At 38.1% G+C, this 19,394-nt stretch overlaps 1 protein-coding gene across 2 annotated transcripts; it reads right to left on the bottom strand.

The window, feature by feature from the left end:
- Positions 1–648: 648 nt before the first annotated feature.
- Positions 649–18,612, bottom strand: def8 (differentially expressed in FDCP 8 homolog). Of its 2 annotated transcripts, XM_067590869.1 has the most exons (12): positions 18,452–18,612; positions 13,919–14,041; positions 7,268–7,362; positions 6,995–7,144; positions 5,303–5,444; positions 4,789–4,953; positions 4,493–4,620; positions 3,758–3,871; positions 3,496–3,576; positions 2,865–3,005; positions 2,543–2,652; positions 649–2,293 (listed from the first exon to the last, which is right to left on the bottom strand). In XM_067590869.1, exons 2-12 carry the CDS (start codon positions 14,025–14,027, stop codon positions 2,200–2,202), a joined length of 1,329 nt encoding a protein of 442 aa, XP_067446970.1. In that variant the 5' UTR covers positions 14,028–14,041; positions 18,452–18,612; the 3' UTR covers positions 649–2,199. The 2 variants fall into 2 exon arrangements, with proteins under 2 accessions (XP_067446970.1, XP_067446980.1); XM_067590879.1 differs by lacking the exons at positions 13,919–14,041; positions 18,452–18,612 and adding an exon at positions 12,381–12,516.
- Positions 18,613–19,394: the final 782 nt, after the last annotated feature.

Genomic DNA, 19,394 nt, shown 5'->3' with positions numbered 1-19,394 from the left:
TCTCTGCATCACAATGAAAAAGGTTGTTTTAGATGTTGTTTGGTGTTAGTCCCTCCTGTCAGGTAAGGGTTAGGCATCTGCCAAGCTTGCGTTGTGGAGCTACGTTTGTTTAAAGTAGAATCACAAATGACACTTTTTAACATAAAACATGCATGGATGGATTATCTGAGTGGACTATGCAGCACAGACCTAGGGGCCCAAGGGGACCAAGGGGTCAGGAGTCCAGGAGGCCCCTGAGGCAGACTCTGTGTCTTAAGGGAGGGTTATGAAAATTTGTTTTGGAAAATCACACAGCTTAGTCACAACTAGGGCTGCCAGTCAGTTTTGTTGTTCTTCTAAACTTGATTCAAGTGCTGTAATGTTGAGTATCTGCCAATACAAGGTGCAATCTGATATTTAGTTTTATTATAATTTTTCTGCTGCTAGTTAAATAGGAAGCTTTTAAAGCAACCTGGTGGCCAATCATCATCAGCAACGTCCCTGGTCCACGTCCAGCTGGAGATCTACAGTATGTTGCATGTCATCCTCATCTGGTCTGGATCATTTTCTGGACTTCTCTTCACCTCATAAAATATATATTTGAGAAAAGAAAGTTGGCCTTCTGCACAAGCTGAAAGTTGATAGTAACTTTAACAAAACACTGCAGCCTTCAAGTGTTTTATTACTTTATTCATGCACCACTACTCCACATGATTTTACAACAGAGCAGGATTTTTACCAACACCATTAACATCAGTTTGAAAAGAAAATATACAGTACATCATGCTGAAAGATAACACAGCCAACACTCATTATTTTAAAACAAATACTTTAGGTCAACATTTACACATTATCAAAGGTGTCACTTAACATCTTTGTCATCTCTTGATAAAATGTGCCATGGATACTTTAAGACTGAAACCATTAACATGATGGTAAGTGTATTAAGATGTTTGGATAACAGCTGTATGTAACCTGACGATCCTAGGCGCACAATGTTTATGAGTATTCACATCTACTGTGTTTGCTACACACTGCACTAAACTGAACTGCATTAAATACAGATCAAACTTGTCCGAAATGAATTCACAGTTTTGAATAAAAGGACACATTTAACTCCCATATTCCTTTTCTTTTGCAGTTAAAACATGTCTTGTCACTAGAGAATGTACTGGTGATGCATGCTTTGATTATGGTTTTATGTTCACTATGTCTCTCACAATTATAAGCCATGGATTTTAATTTCCTAGAATATCCAAGGTGGCATATTGACTATTAACAAATTGAAAGCAGGCCTTCACTGCATGGTAAGGTGCGAAAGGAAGGCTAAAAATAAATCGCTTTACACCAGGAAATAAGTTGATTTTTTTTTTAAAGACCTAATGAAATGTTGAACATATCGACGAAATATCCAGTGGTGGAAGTCAACAACTGATGATGGAGTGAGTCAGAGAGGGACGATAAAAAAAAAGCCATGATGAAGCATGACACCATGTATTTTGAGTTATGTCATACTATCTGATGTGACTGAATAAACTGCTGCTTGTAGAAATCAGCTCAGTGTGACGTTAATTACTTAACTACGTAACATGTTTACAGGATTTTTTTTTAAAGATAAAAACAGACAGCTGACTTAAAGGCAATTTTCTGGTTAATATAATTAGGTGTTTGTGTCTTTGGAAGCTAAAGTAATCTTTAAAATTCGAAACCAGTTTTCATTTATGGCAACTTTTAAGTTTAGGTATAGGTTAATGCAGTTGAGGCTTGTAATGGTTAATATAACAATAACTCTGGCATGCAAATCACCTACTGATGAGGAGGTTTTTCTCTATAGGGCATTTATTTTGTACATTTATACAAGCAGACACGCACACACACAGACACAGACACACACACACACACACACACACACACACACACACACAAATGCGTATCACACACACACACAAACACATACACAGTGTTCAGTACATCCAATTTCAGTATGAATTAAAAAGTTGGATAAAAATATATATTATTTTCCAGATGGGGTTTCTAAGTACCCTGCTTCATTATGTAGTGCACAGGAAGATAAAGACACTACAGTATCAACATAAGCACAAAACCAAAGACAAAGACAAACGGCTAGTTTGAACACCTCTGTCAGGCTTTCTTGATCGAGAAAAACACAACGTTAGGCAAAGTGCAACATCCAGTAACATCAGGTGGTCCTCTACAGAGTTATGCGTCTTTCACATCTGACTCCTCGTCCTGCTTGCGCTCAGTCATCCGGGCACATCGTGGACAAGTTGTGGAGTTGTCATAGTAACAATCTCTAAAGAGACACATAACAATCACCCACAAATTTTGTTTAACACGTTGATTGTAGTTCAGTGTTTGGATAATTGTACTGTATTCTTATCTACTCTGAGTGGGACAAACTTATGTATCAATGGCTTTCTTTGTTTATAGTTTGAAGGTATGTTAACTGGTGCTTTTAGCCTAGATTAGCCCAATTACTGGAAGTCTTTGGGATGCTATTTTTTCTTCACAAAAGTACAATCAAACTCCAAAAGTGACTAACCTGTGGAAGACAGCAGAGCAGTCATGGCAAACTGAGGTGTGACTGTCAAAAGGGAACAGGATGTCTCCCTCCTTACACAGCTCACACACAAATCCTTTGGCCTGACAACGCTGCACATAAAAAACACAGCACACACACAAAATGCGACAGAAAGTCAGGGTTTCAGGAAGGTACTGTTTTCTACTCTTTTTTCTACTCTTTTTGCCTAATAGTGAATACTAAGTCAAGTTATAAGTGATATAAATGCAGGCAGTAGGCTGCCGGTACAGAGAAGTCAACAGTGTCATCACTATTGTTCTTTGTGCTTTTTGTTTGAGCTCACCTCACAGTCTAGTTTGATATGCTTGGCAAATGTGGTGTGGATTTCTGTAAGGGAACAGCTGAGTCGGCCACTGGAGATGTCAATCAAATCCTGTAGTGAGTACATGTCGTCATTCTCCACAAAGTGCTGGCGATCTTGTAGCTGTGAAATACAAATACAGCAGGAGATTGTTAATGAGAATGTGTCATTGCATCACAAAAAAAAATATATGCAGGCTGTCTGCATACATTCTTGTCAGGTGGGTGTTGTTAGAGGTAAGCCTGTGACCAAACTGATACACTTAGAACTCAACAGGGGAATTAAGATTTTTTTCAAAACATTTGTGTACAAATTTTGTTTTGAAACATTTTTTTAACAATTTGACATCTAAATGCACAAGTTAACAAGTTTGGAAATACTTTGAGGACAACTTCTAAAATGTGTCTGAGCTGATAAACTTGTACAGAGAATAGTCAAGTTAATATGTATGGACTAATCACATACTGTACAATGTCTCAGTAGGTTTTACATCAGCAAGCCTTCTATGCTTTTCCACCACATGGTGGTGCTGTTGTAAAACAATACTTATTGGTTGTGTATCATGCCGGTTATGTGTGGTGAACATACTGTATATTTTTAAATAGAGTCTGACCTGTAGTAGTAGCCGAGCCTCCATGGCCTCCTTACAGGTAATGAAATAGGGTTTCATCAACAGAATATCTTGGCGTAGTTTCTGTAAATAGGAACCCACACACAAAAAACACTGTAACGGAGATACATACAGTATAATTTCCTGCAGGATATTTTCAGTCTCTGTGAGAAAAGTGAGAACAGGATTTTGTTTTATCTACACTGAGAATATTTTCATTCAAACTAAAATTTCACACAGGGTCCATGTTGTCTCCCCTACCCACCCTGATCTCGACAAGTTCCTCCACAAAGTTGAATAGCAGCGGGTTGATTTCTTTCAGCTTCAGCACAGGCCGTGGCATCATCAGGGCCAGGTAGCGCAATGAGGAGCGACAAACCTGGAAGGGAGACACACTGTCAGAAGACAGACTGGCCAAATACGCCTGCATTAACACACAAATACTCCTTTCATACAGACACAGTGATGTGGGTTACATCTGCACTTGGGGACAGCCTGACCCTTGTCAATGCACATCATCTGACCTGGCTTCACATTTCCCCTCCTGGCCTGGACTGAACTTGAAAGTTTGTCATATACTGCCTGACTTTTGCAAAGAGGTGGTTAAGATCTGGGAATGTAACTGAATGTTATTGATATTTTACCAGATTTGACTCCCTTTGACGAAAGACTTGACAAAGCTCCTGCAGAGCCATAGAAGACATGTTTTCACAGGCTGTGTAGTACCATTCATAACTAGTAAATTGACTTTTACATGTAAAATCTAAAGTTTATTTGATAATTCCGTATATAATTCTGTGTATTTCTGACATTTAGCTGTAAAATATATAAAACTACAGTTGCAGATCTGAGTTCTTTCCAACAGCGGAACAACACCAGAAAATAATGTGACAGCAGTCTCATTAAGTAACATGACAGGAAGTCTTATAGACTGATATCTAAAAGATGAATGGATATTTTCACATGTTGACTATATTTTGTGGTGGCTTTTAAAAGGTACCTTGCGCGGTTCAAACTCCCAATTGTGGATGACACGAGCCGGGATGATCGCTGTGTCATTCCAGTGGCACGTGCTGCAGTAATACTGGCCTGTGTAGTCACACTGTCTCGCCTCACTAGGCACACCCCCTACAAGATTAACAAGGCACATTGCAATCAAACTATGAAACCAAAGATAACAGGATGTACTTATCATTTAAATCATCCGATTAAATATGTAGTATTTTGATATATAGGTATATAGTTTTTCTATTTCAATCTGCCAAACATAAATCAAAACAGTAAATTCAAACTCACTCAGTGAAATAGGTGTGCGACATTCTGCACAACGGTAGTCTTGCCGGTCTAGTCCGATCTCAGGGCAGATGCTGAGCTCATACTCCGACTGATGACTGACCTTCGACCTCACACAGGGCTTAGTGATCAGGTTCATACACTTACTATGGCAACGGTAATAGCAACCTGAGATAAGAAAAGTAAAATCACTTACATTACATTACAACTACAGTCATCATTATACCCACTAGGTTTGGTATGTATGACTGGTTAACAGATTCAGTGAGCTGGTTGGTGAAGCTCCCAGTGAGTCCACTATTCAGGAAAGAAATCGTAAGAAAATTGAATAGGAAACTGAAAATATGGAATGAGTCTGAGAAATCTAAAATTGAGGCACATTATACTGTAACACTACATGCTGTGCAAATGTGAGAATGTTCAGAGTAAGTATAACACTGCATGGATGCTGCATTGTAACACATACCAAATATACAGTTACACACAGTATAAGTTACTATACTGGACTGTGTCTCACCTGTGCAGGTATACCAGGTCTGTATAAGGCCCCAGATGATAGTGCTACACTTGTCACAGGTCTGTTTCACACTCTTGCTCTTTTCCTTTGAGAAGCGGTGCTCTAGTAGCATTCTCAGATTAGGCTCATCCTCCTCGGGGTCCTTTAAATGGACAAAGTGGGGGAAAAAAATGACCAACAACACCCACATACAGTGGTAATAACAGTTAGAACATTGATTACTGGCCAAAATGAGTACAATAACAATTTGTGTACACTCATACCACCCTTAACACAAGACTTAATGTACAGGCAACATTAATGTTTTATATTGATAGTTTCACATTTTAACATGCATGATACCATGAGTATATCGCCTACAAATTGTGATTTGATACAAAATATTTGATGAAATAAATAAATAAATAAATAAATAAGTTGTATTTGAACTTTTCAAATTCCTTCTGTCCTTGCTGTATGATCCCTCCTGAAGCATAACAGACACAATTCAATATCCAGATGCAACAGGCAAATAGTCTGTTCAACTTGCATCATATGGCAATTTAACATAAGCTGCATTATGAGAAAACAGAAAGTGCTCTAGGACATTTAGCAGCTTCACATGATATGTTTCAAGAAGGCAGAATATCAATAAAAAAGAGGAGGTGGACATTAAGAAACAAGCTAACTAATGTACATTTAGTGACATCATTCAACAGGTGCGGCCTAATTAATGAAAGTGTTCTCTCTGTGTATCACTGTTACCGTAACTTCTGATGTAACATCTTTTGTTTGCTTAGTTATCAGGCTCAAATGTTGTCAGCAGGCCAACTTGACTGTTTTATCAGTGATATCAGAGGTTTTACAAAGGTGGAAAAATTAGTGGGCTATAAAAGTGTGGGAGGATGCCCTTTAATAAAAATACAGACCATCAGTCTGAGACTGGCAGCAGCTACTGGAGGCAAACCACAATACAGCAAAACTCTGTATCTGATACAGCTGATACAGAAAATCAGTAACATTCTAGTTTTTGAGAAAAAATAAACAAAACTTTAAATAATAAGTGAGCTCTGAAGTAATACTTCTATAAGAAAATCCTCATTAACAGAAACTGTGCTATTTTAAACATGAGGACTTTTTGCAGGTAGTTGCTGATCTCCACAAACTTGTTTAACACCTTATCAGTTTCCAAGAATGCCTGTAATGCCTGCTCTCATTTATCTCATATAAGGGGCCATAAGTGATGCAATGAAAGATGAAGAAAGCCTTTATTTGAAATATAACACACTAATCATGTTGTCAGCACACAGTAATCACCTCAAAACATTAATGGCCCAGCAGGATTTCTTCCGGTCTTTCCAAATACCTTTCTGACACCGCTCTCCTACCCCTCCATCGCCTTCTTAGCAATAAAATTGGGACCCATTGTTTTAGGATATTTTTATACCCTTAACTCATAATAGTAATTCTTTCAATTGCATTAAAATGCAGCAGTAATTTCAGTAAATGCCTCTCCAAAAATGGAAAGGCAAGACTTCAATAAAACACTCCTGTATACATTCTGTGTGCAGCTGTGCATTCCACAAATATGGAAAATACCCAAGTAAAATTAGTTCATTATACAATTTTGAAGTCCTACTATATTACTCTACAAGATTTCCCTCTTGGGGAACATCATGTTCTCCACTTCTCTGTTCTCTACGTAGTACCAACCTTAAGCTCTTGTAGTTTGAGGCGAAGGTGGATAAGTTTCACCACCGTGTCCTTCTGTCTCTCTGAATGTTCTGGCAGTTCCAAGATCAGCTTCTTACACTCCTCTATGGCCAGTTTCAGCTGTTCAATGTCAGATGCCACAAACGAACCCTGTGACAGGTGAAAAAGCAAAAGCATGTCCAGATATACAGTAAATAGAATATGAAGTTCTGTATGTAAGCACTCTCAGGTTTACAATGTGAAATTGTTTTAATTACTATTTGCTTTGCTTACCATCGGTCTTGAGAAGTGGTCCTCAGCTAGACCAAGGTCCATAGTCCGATCTGAACTGTGGATTCTGGTCCCAGAAAACAGCTCAGGTCTTGTTTCTAAAAAGAGAGCAATGTGCCATGAGGCGCTGTTTTTCGTGTAAGCATACACACTGTGGTTTAATAAGTGCATTCAGTCATGCATGATAATTTCTCACACATGACTGTGACCACTCAAGACAATCCCTACACTCTGACTCACAACTCAAGAAGTTTAAGAGAAGGACAACAGCACAAAATGAGCAACTGAAGGATTCTCAGGTCATAGTCTTATCAGTTCTGGTAATGTGTAACCAAACCAGTTAACAAGAACGACTCCTATTTTGTCATTAAAACTGCTGCTAACCAAGATGTATTAACTTTGACATAAAGACTGCTTTGTAACTTTCACATGTTTACAATCAATCTGTTACATACTCACTCATATGATATGGTTCTAAATCAATTGGCTACTGTGCTAACATTCCTCTTCTATATATGGACAACTATGGCTGCTACTATACATGTATATGTAAAGTATGGCTTCTTTTGTTATCTATATGTCTTACTCTAGAAAAGTCCTGATAAATGTAAAATTGTTATTATTCTTATCAGTCAAGTCTTAAACAACTGACCTGGTTTTGATCACATTACCCTAAGTGAGATAACAACATATCTGTAATATTCTAGGAGATGCATAGAGTGGTTACTGAATTCCTTACTGGGATCATCAGAAAGCACAAGTGAGCTTGTGAGCTTGATGAATTAAACCATATTAGCGGCCCTCATGTGATTTTTTTTTTTTTACTTGGGAGCAGTGTAACAAGCTACAAACACAGCATCTGACATAACCTTAAAAAGTTGTTATTGCGAGCATGGTCGCAAACAGTTGCCTGCTTGTGCTTTCTCTTTGATTTCCACCAATTCCTGCTCCTCAGCTTGCCAGATGTTCACCAGCTAGTGACTAACTTTGTCTGTCTGCAATTTGTGCCAGTCAAGTAGCAGAAAGGGTTTATGCCAAGCTAAAACAAGACATCTGCTACAGCTGGAAACAGGGTTGAAGAGAGCAGAATATGCAAGCAGGAAAACCAAAACATGGTGTAAAAGAGGCTAAAAAGTTCTGTAGAGCGGAGGGGAACTGTTGGGTTGGGTGATAGTTCTCTGTAGGTTCATCACTACAAGTGATATCTTTCACATTACACACAGTGATTTGGTCCATAGTTAATATAAAAATTTTGACTACAGAAACTTTAATATAATGTTGGACTACAGCATGGGTCTCAATCTCGCGGCCCGTGGGCCAATTGCGGCTTATATGAATGGCACGTTGTGTTGTGTGTGGAAGGTCCCTTTATTACACAAGCTGGAGCTGAATGAACCTGCCAATCACAGGGGTATATGGCTGTTTCACAACAACTATGCTATTTATACAGGAAGAATGTGCGCTGAGAATGTGCGCACCTCATGCTAGATTGTGTTGTTATTTTTGCTACACAGCTTTCAGTAAAATTCAAAGGTGAATTATTAAACCTTATTAAAGCATCATTCTGTTTATTTCAGCATCATCTCTCTGTTAACGATCACTTCATTTTGTTTTAAAGCACTTTGTAAAGTCCGTTTCAACACGAGCTCTATCAATAAATCATTTATCATTCTTCTGATGTTTAATAATGATCACTGACACTTTACAGTGGTGACCGTTTGCAGAAAAATGTGATGAATTAGGGGTAAAGTCGTTTCAAATATCCACAGCAGCCGTGCGTAATGATCATCTGTTGGAGAGCCTGTGCGTAATTCTCACTGAGGTCTGATGAGCTGAACGGACACAACTGTTGACGTGCAAACGGAGGTTTAAAGACCTTTACATCCATTTTTGGCTCACTGTGACAGCAAATGAGGCTCATACATGTGATTCCACAGTGTGTGACATTAAAAAAAACAGAACCAGGTGTATCTGCGTCTTTATAAGTCTGGCAGATAATAATGTATGTGCATATTTCTGTCACATAATGCTACGTTGTGAAGTGAATTAAAAGTTAATACGTTTTCATGAACACACGTATGTTTATCCGACAGAGATCATAAATACAGAGTGTAACAAAACACCGTACAGCTGATGCTGCTGTGCCACACGTCATATTTGATATGACAACGCCGCTAGCTTCGCAGCGCCCGCTGCATCCATGGAGTTATTATAGAAAATAAAAGCCAATAAATAACAGCAGCAAACCAAGGGATGCAGCCATGGAGGTGCAAACCATGGGATAATGGCGTCCCACTGTCCCGGCTTCATGTTTTCCACGTTTGCTCTGCAATGATGTGACATTCACGGACAAATTATTCAAAAAATCTTTTGGGTGAATGGAATGTATTGAATCATTTGCGGAAAGAGATTTATTCCTCAAAACATTTTACTCCATAGTTAATGCTTTGCACAATAAACATTATAAAGATATTTCTTTATGATGCCATTTGTTTCACTTGTTTCTATGACAACGCTTACAACAACAAAAGCACGGCAGGTAATGAACAACCCGGTAGTAGTCGCCTTTTTTGCGCCTGCTATCCTAGCCTGCGCCTGCTAAGCTTTTTTTGTGGAATACCTGATGTGGCCCGGCCTCACCCAGACTCTGCCTCCAGCGGCCCCCAGGTCATTTGAGTTTGAGACCCCTGGACTACAAGCTTGATTCAGACATGAAGTGTGTTTTGTACAAGGAGAACAACCTAATGCAATCAAATAAAATAAAGACTCAACCCTCTGATCTTAACTCCATTTGTAGTGTCAAAACTGGGATTTACTTACCTGGGTGTTAAAATCACCCCCACTATTAACAAAATTATCCAGGCAAACTATACAACCTCCTCATAAAGGCAGTTACACAGCTTATAAATAGATGGACAAAATTAACCCATATCCTAGATTGGACACATTAATGTTTTAAAAACAACAATTTTGCCTAAATCCTTTTACCTCTTCCAACCAATTCCACTTTCCCTACCATCTTCCCTTTTTCAATTGTTAAACAAAACCTTTTCAAACTTACTTTAAACGTCCAAGACTTAGGCTTTCCTTGTTTTATTTGCCATGTGACAGAGGTGCACAACAATTACCAAATCTTATGTTAATTCTGGGCTGCTCAAATTAGAGCAGGTATATTTTACTTTGTTAAGGACCATCCCCCAGCATGTGTCATAACTGAATCCCAGATAGTCCCTATAAACTTGTGTATGCACCCGGCAGATAAGAAAAAGTTAATTAAACAGACAAATCCCCTTCCTGAAAAACACAATAATGGTTTTGGCACAGTGCTCTCACATGTTTGGGTGAGACATAACAGTTATCTCAATTTTCTCCAGTTTTTGGTAATGATAACTTTCAGCCAGGCAGAGCAGACTCAGGCTTTAAACTCTGGTCTACCAAAGGTAAAGCTCAGGTGTCTGACCTTTATAATGGAAATAAATTTATGTCATATGAACAACTTAAAAACACATACATAATTCCTACAAAGCACTTCTTCACATATCTCCAGCTCTGAACTTTTATTATGTCCAGGCAGCGCAAAGGTTTGGAGCTTCCCCCTCTATCTACCTTACAGACATCACTTTAAAGCGTTTAGAAGCCAGGGGAAATGTGATTTTACAATCTGTTTGTAAACAAGTGCAAAGAATCTTCAAACAATATCCTGCAGGCATGGAAATAGATTTGAAAGAGGAGGAGTGGTCAGAGGCTTGCTCCTTAGTTCAAACCCCCACAGTAAACACACATAAATTACTACAATATAAATGTCTAAGCAGGCACGACATCACTCAGGCTAGGTTGCATCACTTAAATCCTAATGTTCCCGACACATTAAATGAAACCACCAGAAGGGGTCTCTGTTTCATTGTATATGGGAGTGCCCGCAGATAATCTGCTTTTGGAAAAAGGCGTTGGATCTGGTAGTTCAGATTATTGGTAAAGAGGTGCCTCTTAATCCTAAATTATGTATTCTGAATATTTACTCAGATGATTTTGTAACTTCAATGTAAGGTCCCTGCTCAGTGTTTGTTTTTTGGAAGCTAAATGGTGCATCACCTGCTCATGGAAGAAACAAACAACCTTTGGAATTTCCCAGTGGCTGAAAGGAATGACTTTTCACTTTGCTCTTGAAAAGATAAACTATTTCACCAAAAACAAACTTGCTAAGTTCTGGAAAATTGAATGTTTTTTGTTTTTTTTACAATTTCCTGGACTATAATGACAAAGACAATGATGGTTGGCATGATGAACTGATCTGACTGCTAATAGGAGCTGTGCTTTTTTTTCTTCTTTTACTTTTATGTGTGTGTTAATCGCAATGCTCTGCGATGTAATTGTTCCAATTATGTTTGTTTGTCGGTGTTATTCATCTCATCGTCCTTTTTTGTAAAAGACAATAAAGAGATGTTTCAAAACAAAAAAAGAAAAAAACACTGCAATAAATATTACCTCAGTCTGAAGTACAGCTTTTGTTGAGACCATGTAAAGAATGCATGATTCAACTGTACGGTCAGGCTTCAGGTTCAGGCTGTATATGGCTGTATACTGTACTTCAAGGCTTATAATATTGTAAGCAGTTTGTGTTTTGCAGTCCTCCCCTAACATTATGTTGTACAGAGGTCCATGTCGATGTGTCCACTCCTTGTGTATATGCGAGAGTTTAAAATTAAAATTAAACCTATAGGCTGGCAACACTTTCCAAAACACAAAGTCTGATCAACCTCCATTCTTTACTTAACTATTATCAATAAGTTTTAAGTTTCACTTTTTGCCAAGTACATTTTTTGAGGTTTTGATAGTCTGTGAAAATAGTAAAATGGAAAATAGAAAGGACAATGAAATGATGATTACTGGCATTTTAATTCTGAAAATTTAAAATAAAAACAAAGATCTGATAGAATCCATAAATTTAGCAAAATTGAACACAGGAATCTTAAAATGAGGGAGAAAATGAAACAAAATTTGAAAAGAGAAAGGTCTTAAATAGTCCGTGAAGATACCAAAACTGCAACGCGCAAAGCAACCAGGCTAATCACATTTTTTTTCTTACAGGAAAAATAAAAACAAATGCTCTTGTTACCTGCATACACCTCAGAATAAAGCATGTTGAGTGAATTCAGCTTCTCAGTGCCAGGCAGGGAGAGGACAATGAATCAGAAAACACAGAGGACACCAGAGGAATCAGCTCAGCTAACAGTGTGTCTGGGTTGCCCGTCAAAATAATAGTGATAAAAGAAAAACCCAACTTATTTTCCCAAATCCTCAAATACAGGAAGTGTTACCAATGCAATGCTTACACTTATGTTTTTCATTTCCTCTGGTTCAGCAACAGTATTTCCTACTTCCTTTTCCATAAGATTAGAGTTACTCACAACACTCTAGTGTGTGTGTATGTGTCCTAGACTAACGGAAAACTGCTTAATCTGCACAACCATTTAAAGAGGAATTAATCTGTCAAAATCAGTTTAATGGGGAGTCATTGCCCTATCCTGACTATACTGATCTCAGGTTGTGGTAGTTTCACTGTACTCAGCACTGTAAGGGGGAAAAGTTTACATCTACACATACTGTACTGTGCCATTTAGAAAAGTAGAAACCATGTTCTCAGTAATCACCTCCCACTACAGCACCCATCTGTTTAGTGAGGAAAATATGAAGAAAATCTGTATATTACACAGCTTACTACACCCCTTTCCACCACTAAGATCAATAAAATATTTTTATCCTGCTGTTCTTGCAGCAAACAACTCAAGGAGAGCTGAGTATTTGATCCTCCTCATGACAGACCACAGGCAGGGAACACATATTGACCATCTATCGACACACTCCATATACTTTCCAGCCAAAGTCTAAATTTGCATCATCAAGATAGTGGCTAAGAGGTGTTAATTTCTCATCTACACAGTTTTATCGGCCGTACCTGAAGTGAAACAGAGTTGTGTTGTGCTGGTGTCCCACTTCATGTATTTTGGAAGTTCCTTTTACTGAAATGTATCATATGACACATGAGGATCCAGTTCCAATCTTGACTAATGATGCTCAAAACCTTTTTCTTTTTCATGAGCTTTTTGAGACCATCAGATTAAATAAATAAAACCATAAGGTTCAGGAAAGCATAGTTTGACTTGCAGTCACAATAACAAAGTTTATTATTATTTATTATTATATTAGTCATGAAAAACTATTTAATGAACAAGTTAAGGCGCCGGTGTGAGCAACAAGTTAAGCCCCCCCCCCCCCCCCCCCCCCCCCAGTTGGGGAGGGGGCGGTCCATCAATTTCTGTAACTTCCAACACTGAAAATCCGACATTCACACCCACTTCATGCAGCAATCGTCCAGGCATGTGGAGGTGAGAAAGTAAACTAGATTTGAGCTTCAGTCTCTAGCTCTTTTTCATTTGTTATACAACTATTTCTCACACTTTTTGTGTGTACAACCGAGTACAAAACTATGAATGCCTTCCAGGAAAGACTATCTGAAAACACCTTGAATTAACTGGTTGTTTTCTAGCATAACACGGCCCTTACCTGACAGTTTATAATGGAATATGATTTTTGGCTTTGGTCTAGACCGAATAATGTCATGATTTGGCTGTAGAGAACTGTGGTAAACATTACCGTGCTGTGGGGGCGTCTTGCCTCCTTGGGGACCATCTTCTTCCTCTCCACGATCAAATGGATTGAGGCGGGTTTGGCGGAAAAGTGCAAGTCTCTCATCATACTCCATTTCATCGGCTACATCTATGGAAGACAAAATACATTACAGTCGCACTTATACCAAATTTCTCTTCTGTTGTGTTTATGGATTGAGGTGAGAAGGAGAACCTCTGCTGTCTTTTAAGGGAAGACGGTCAAATAATGTGTCTGCTTGGATTTTATTATTATGCAGTGTGTTTTCAGTTAGATCCCAAAGACAATTGTGCTGCTCTTTAGTGATTCAATGACAATAAAACCCCTCATGAAGGCCACAAATAAAAGTACACAATACATGTTGTTTGTAAAGCTGCAACTTATTTTGAGGTTGGTCCAAAGAATCTGATATGTTAAAATGTCATTGTGTAGCTGGGGCTGCTTCTGAGAAGAAATACCATTATCAGATCAGGCCTGATCAAAATCAGTATGTCTTAAAGAGGAATTCAGCAATTGGTATAACACTTAAAATTTGGGGGCTTACAATAGGCAGATTTTTAAAAAATATCATCAAAGCTGATGCAGCAGAAACTGAGAGAGATTCTGATTGTAGTCAAGAGATGAAAAGATGAGTCGATTAATCGATCGATACAAAAATAATCAGAAACTATTGTGATAATTGATTCATCGTTTCAGTCATTTTTTAAGGACAAATCCAAAAAAAAAAAAAAAAAAAAAATTACTGGTTCCAGATAGTGAATTCATGATCTTTGGGTTTTAGACTGACAAAACAAACAATTTGTAGATGCCATCTTGGGTTTCAAAGTGAAATTTGTGATCGCCATTTTTCAAATTTCAAATATTTGACACTAAATTATATAAATTAATCAATTAATCAAGAAAATAGTTAGCAGATTAATCAATAATGAGAAGTTTCTTAGTCGCAGCCCTACTTTAGTATCTATTCGAGCCACAACTAAACATTATTTTCATTATCGATTAATCTGCTGATTATTTTCTCAATTAATCTACTAGTCGTTTGGTCTATAAAACATTTGAAAATAGTGGAAAATGTCCGTCATAGTTTCCTAAAGTCAAAGGTGATGTCTTCAAATTTCCTGTTTTTTTCAACCAACAGTTCAAAATCCAAAAACATTCAGTTTCAACTAAGAAAACCAACAATTCCTCACAAATGACTGGCTGGCACTGGGGAATGTATGACATTTTTGTTTTAAAATGACTGAAACGATTAATCGATTATCAAAGTAGTTGCTGATTATTTTTTGTCAATCGACTAATCGTTGCAGCTCTAGTATCTATATGTGTCAGGAAACACTGGATCCCACATTCCCCTGAGTGTAATTCAATAGCATCTTTTCTTAGACCCTCCCTGCCTGGTAAACACCCACATCTTTCAAACTACAAACCTTCAGGTTATAACACGAACTTTCTGTTAAAACTTTGTAGCCTCCAACCCCAAGCTGAGCTAACCGATACTCATATGGGTTGTTTTCTCACACTTTACAAAGCTCAGCCAGACCCACAGAAGACATTGCCGTTTTTCTCAGTTGCTTTGGTACATTTCTCAGATCAGAATTGAAATTTCAAAACTGCTTGTTCAACCTCCACATCATCTAATCACTTGTGCACATCATAAAAGCAATTTCTCATTCTTTTGAACAAATTGCAAATGCTTTAGCACATTCATTAAAATGATTATGTACAACTGTTTACTGTTTCCTATGTTATCAACTGCTTATGTTGATCAAAATGTATCATACTGGTTCTCTGTTGAATAGTCTTACCCCCCAAAACATCTAGACATTAGTTCATTGCAAGTCATTACATGCAAAATGGTTGAACCAGTTGTCATAATCTGTCAAGGATAATTTCTATACATTTCTAAGACTTTTTTTTGTAAATGTGTCCTGAATTGATGAATTGCTCTCAGGTGAATCTTGACTTTCACTAATGAAGGGGAATATGTGAAGTGTTAGATCAATCAATGATCAATCAGTTCTCTAAAATAGCTCAGAGGTGCATCTTAGGAACCTTCAATTGGCAAGCACATATAGACAGAGCACAACACAGTGTTACAATTTCTGTCAACGGAAGAACAACAAGGAAATGAACATGGACAACAGCTGGGAAGAAGAAGAGGAGTAAGGCTGCGTGGAGAAGGGTAGGGAGGCAAAACAGAGGAAGAGGCAGAAGAGGCCGAGGACATAGGCACATTCTAGATGAAATAAGGGCCACAATTGTGGACCCTGTTCTTAATCATGGCCTTACAATGACAGAGGCTGGTCGAAGGGTGCAGCCGAATGTTACAGTACATATACTGTAACACACATATACACATACACAGTGTCATATTTTTTGAAATCTTACTCAATTTTGTGTTTTGCATTACTGTATTTATCCCACATAGGACTGCAGGACTACTTCACATAGGTGGCAGAGGGCCCCTTTTCAAACCTTAACAGGTGGAGGCTATTTGCACCATGGTCATAGCAAATAATACCATTAGAGTATGGGAGATACAGAGTGCCATTATAGAAGACAACAGTGTCTTTGAAAGCATCCAATCTGTTAGCATCTCAACTATGGACAGGGTGCTGAAAAGACACCAGATGAGCATGACACAGCTCTATCATGTACCATTTGAAAGGAATGGTGACACAGTGAAGGAGCTACTGTTCCAGTATGTACGGGTAAAACATCTATGTGCATACAGTAACTGTACTTTACAGTTAACAGTACAACATTGCATAGTGATATACAGTACAGTAAGTGTGACCTGTACACATGTACTATGGCTGTAGAAAAGAACATGCAGTATGTATACATTTGATGTAACTGTATCTTGTCCAAAATGAAAATAAATGTATAAAAACTCATTTTATAAAAATAATTTTGTATCTTCTGGGATATAGTATGTAATGGAACTGGAATCAAGTGAACCACCTCACAACTTGATATACCTGGATGAGGCTGATTTCAACTTGGACAAAGGCAGAAAGCATGGTCGAAATATCATTGGCCACAAAGCTACTGTCGATGTGCCTGGCCAGCGGGGAGGGAACATCACTTTATGTGCTGCTATTTCAGAGCACGGTGTGCTAACTATTATACTATCCCATTATAGGGCCATACAACACACAGCATCTCCCCACCTTCCTAGACATCCTCTACAGGGATCTCCTCCCTGATGATGAGAGGTGTCTGTTTCGAGATGATTTACCAAAGTATGTGGTAATTTGGGATAATGTGAATTTCCATCACTCCAACACCATCAGGCAATGGTTTGCGACCCACTACAGGAAACTGATGGAATTCCTCCCACCCTATTCCCCATTCCTTAACCACGTTCTACTCAACATGGAAGTGGAAGGTTTACGATCGCCAGCCACATACTCAGATGACCCTGCTGGTTGCCATGGTTGCAGCACGTGAGGACATCACAGCAGACGCATGAAAGGGCTGGATAAGACATTCAAAAAGATTCTTTCCATGCTGCATTGCAATGGATGCACTGACGCGTTCGTTGACGTAAATATTTACTTTTGAGAGATAAACTAAGGATTTTGAGCAAGTTAAGGGCTTTTACAGGAAATCCATTGTGTGGTGCTGTTTGTACATATTGTTTCAAGAAATGCACTTACTGTTTTGCAAATGTTAAGGATGATTCGAGAAATGTACCAAAGCGACTGAGAAAAACTGTAAACAACTAATTTCATAGGCTTGGAATATAAAAAGAGAACAATGAAAAATCGGTGGTGTGTTAATTCTTCCTGGCATCTCTTTTTTGGTACAGAGGTTCAAATTAAATGCAGTGTTGTCAAGAGGTTTTGATAGAGTAGTCCACAGTTCTTATAAAAATTAGAATAGCATGTCAAAAACGTAGACTGCAGGTAGTTTCCATAAAGCATTATCAATGAAAAGTGGTCTGCAATCTCATCAGAAATAGCTAAATGATAAAAGGGAACCTCAAGACAAGTGTATACTTCAACTTGAACTTTTTAGCTTTACTATATGAAAATGGCAAATCAAAATGGTTTTGAAATGAAAACCACGTCACTTCTGCTCTATTCAGATGGACAATTACATCACTGTCACTGAGCAGGCTGCAAAGCTGGTAACAGGAAGTCTTTTCTAATTGTTTATCAGAATTTTGAGGGGCGACATTTATCATCAAGCTCAACATATGGGGATCATACAAGGAAACATGGCAACGCCTGAGGAGCGTTATAACGCAGGCTGAAATCCCCTCAGCAATTACAACCAATCAGAGTTGTTGTTGACAGTCCTCCCCTGTAAAGCGGTAACCTTGATTATGTTTCGAGTATTGCTGCTGAACACGTAGGATACGTAATAAAATAAATTACAGCTATGTTACAACTACAACACTGCAAATCAACATCAAAACACAGATGTCAAGCTAAAGCTAGCTTAGCTAACTACTGCTAAACAAACCACTCATGTTTTGATGCTAATATCTTAGCTGATTTAACGGAAGCTTACCCCGTTGTTGACTTTACTTATCATCAATGAATCGACAGTTATAAACTGTGTTTAACTGTCGACGCTTTTGGTCAAATGTGAGCGGTTGTGCCTGTGTTGTTTTTTCGTCTCTGTCATCGGCAACATCACAAGGCTAGAAGTGTCAAGTCATCCGTTGATAAAAGCTACGTTTCCGGAACGTATTTTCAAAATAAATCCCTCCATCGCAACCATGCAGAAGTAATTATGTGATTAAAATGGGGAACCAAAGTGGAAATGAGGAATACTTTTGAGAAATTACCTTTACTAGAGAAAAAAATGAAATAAAAACATAATGCTTCTGCATCTTGTCTAAATGTATCATCTTGAGCAACACTGGCCAATACGGAAGCAATGGTTGATATTTTTACTTTGAAAGTTAATTTGTCTGATGTCCGATCTCTCATTCCCCTCAAGTGGAAGAGTAGGTACCTCTCAAAATACTGTTACTCATCATGAATATGGTCCCATTTAACGGGGGTCAGTCATGGTCTCTTCAGTATAGGCTACATGCCATGGTGGGACATTTTCTCTTAATGCAAGGCAGCTAGTTCTGCACAACATAACATAATAATCAATAATTTCATTAAAAATTATCTCATACCGTCAGGGTATTCAGAAGTTGTTATCACATTTTCATGCACAGTATATCAAGAAATTCAGTTAAAGAACAGGGGAACCTTGTGTATATAGTTGGTTACGTGGTATTTCATACATAAACATTTCATAAACATTTCAGTGAGTATAGCAAAATAACAAGCTGTGACCTTTCTTGGGGCTCCATGTTATGTTTTATGTCCTATAATATCCTCATCAGCAGCTGACACTAACAACATACAATGATTGGTGGTTTTTCACAGAAATGAGTTCTGACCACTAATGTGGTCAAAGCTTTTTTTAAAAGATAAATACAAACAGACATTAT

Source organism: Thunnus thynnus, chromosome 1 (genome assembly GCF_963924715.1).
Source record: "Thunnus thynnus chromosome 1, fThuThy2.1, whole genome shotgun sequence".
NCBI lineage: Eukaryota > Metazoa > Chordata > Actinopteri > Scombriformes > Scombridae > Thunnus > Thunnus thynnus.
Note: the sequence above shows the minus strand (reverse complement) of the source record. Positions and strands in the feature narration are given on the sequence as shown.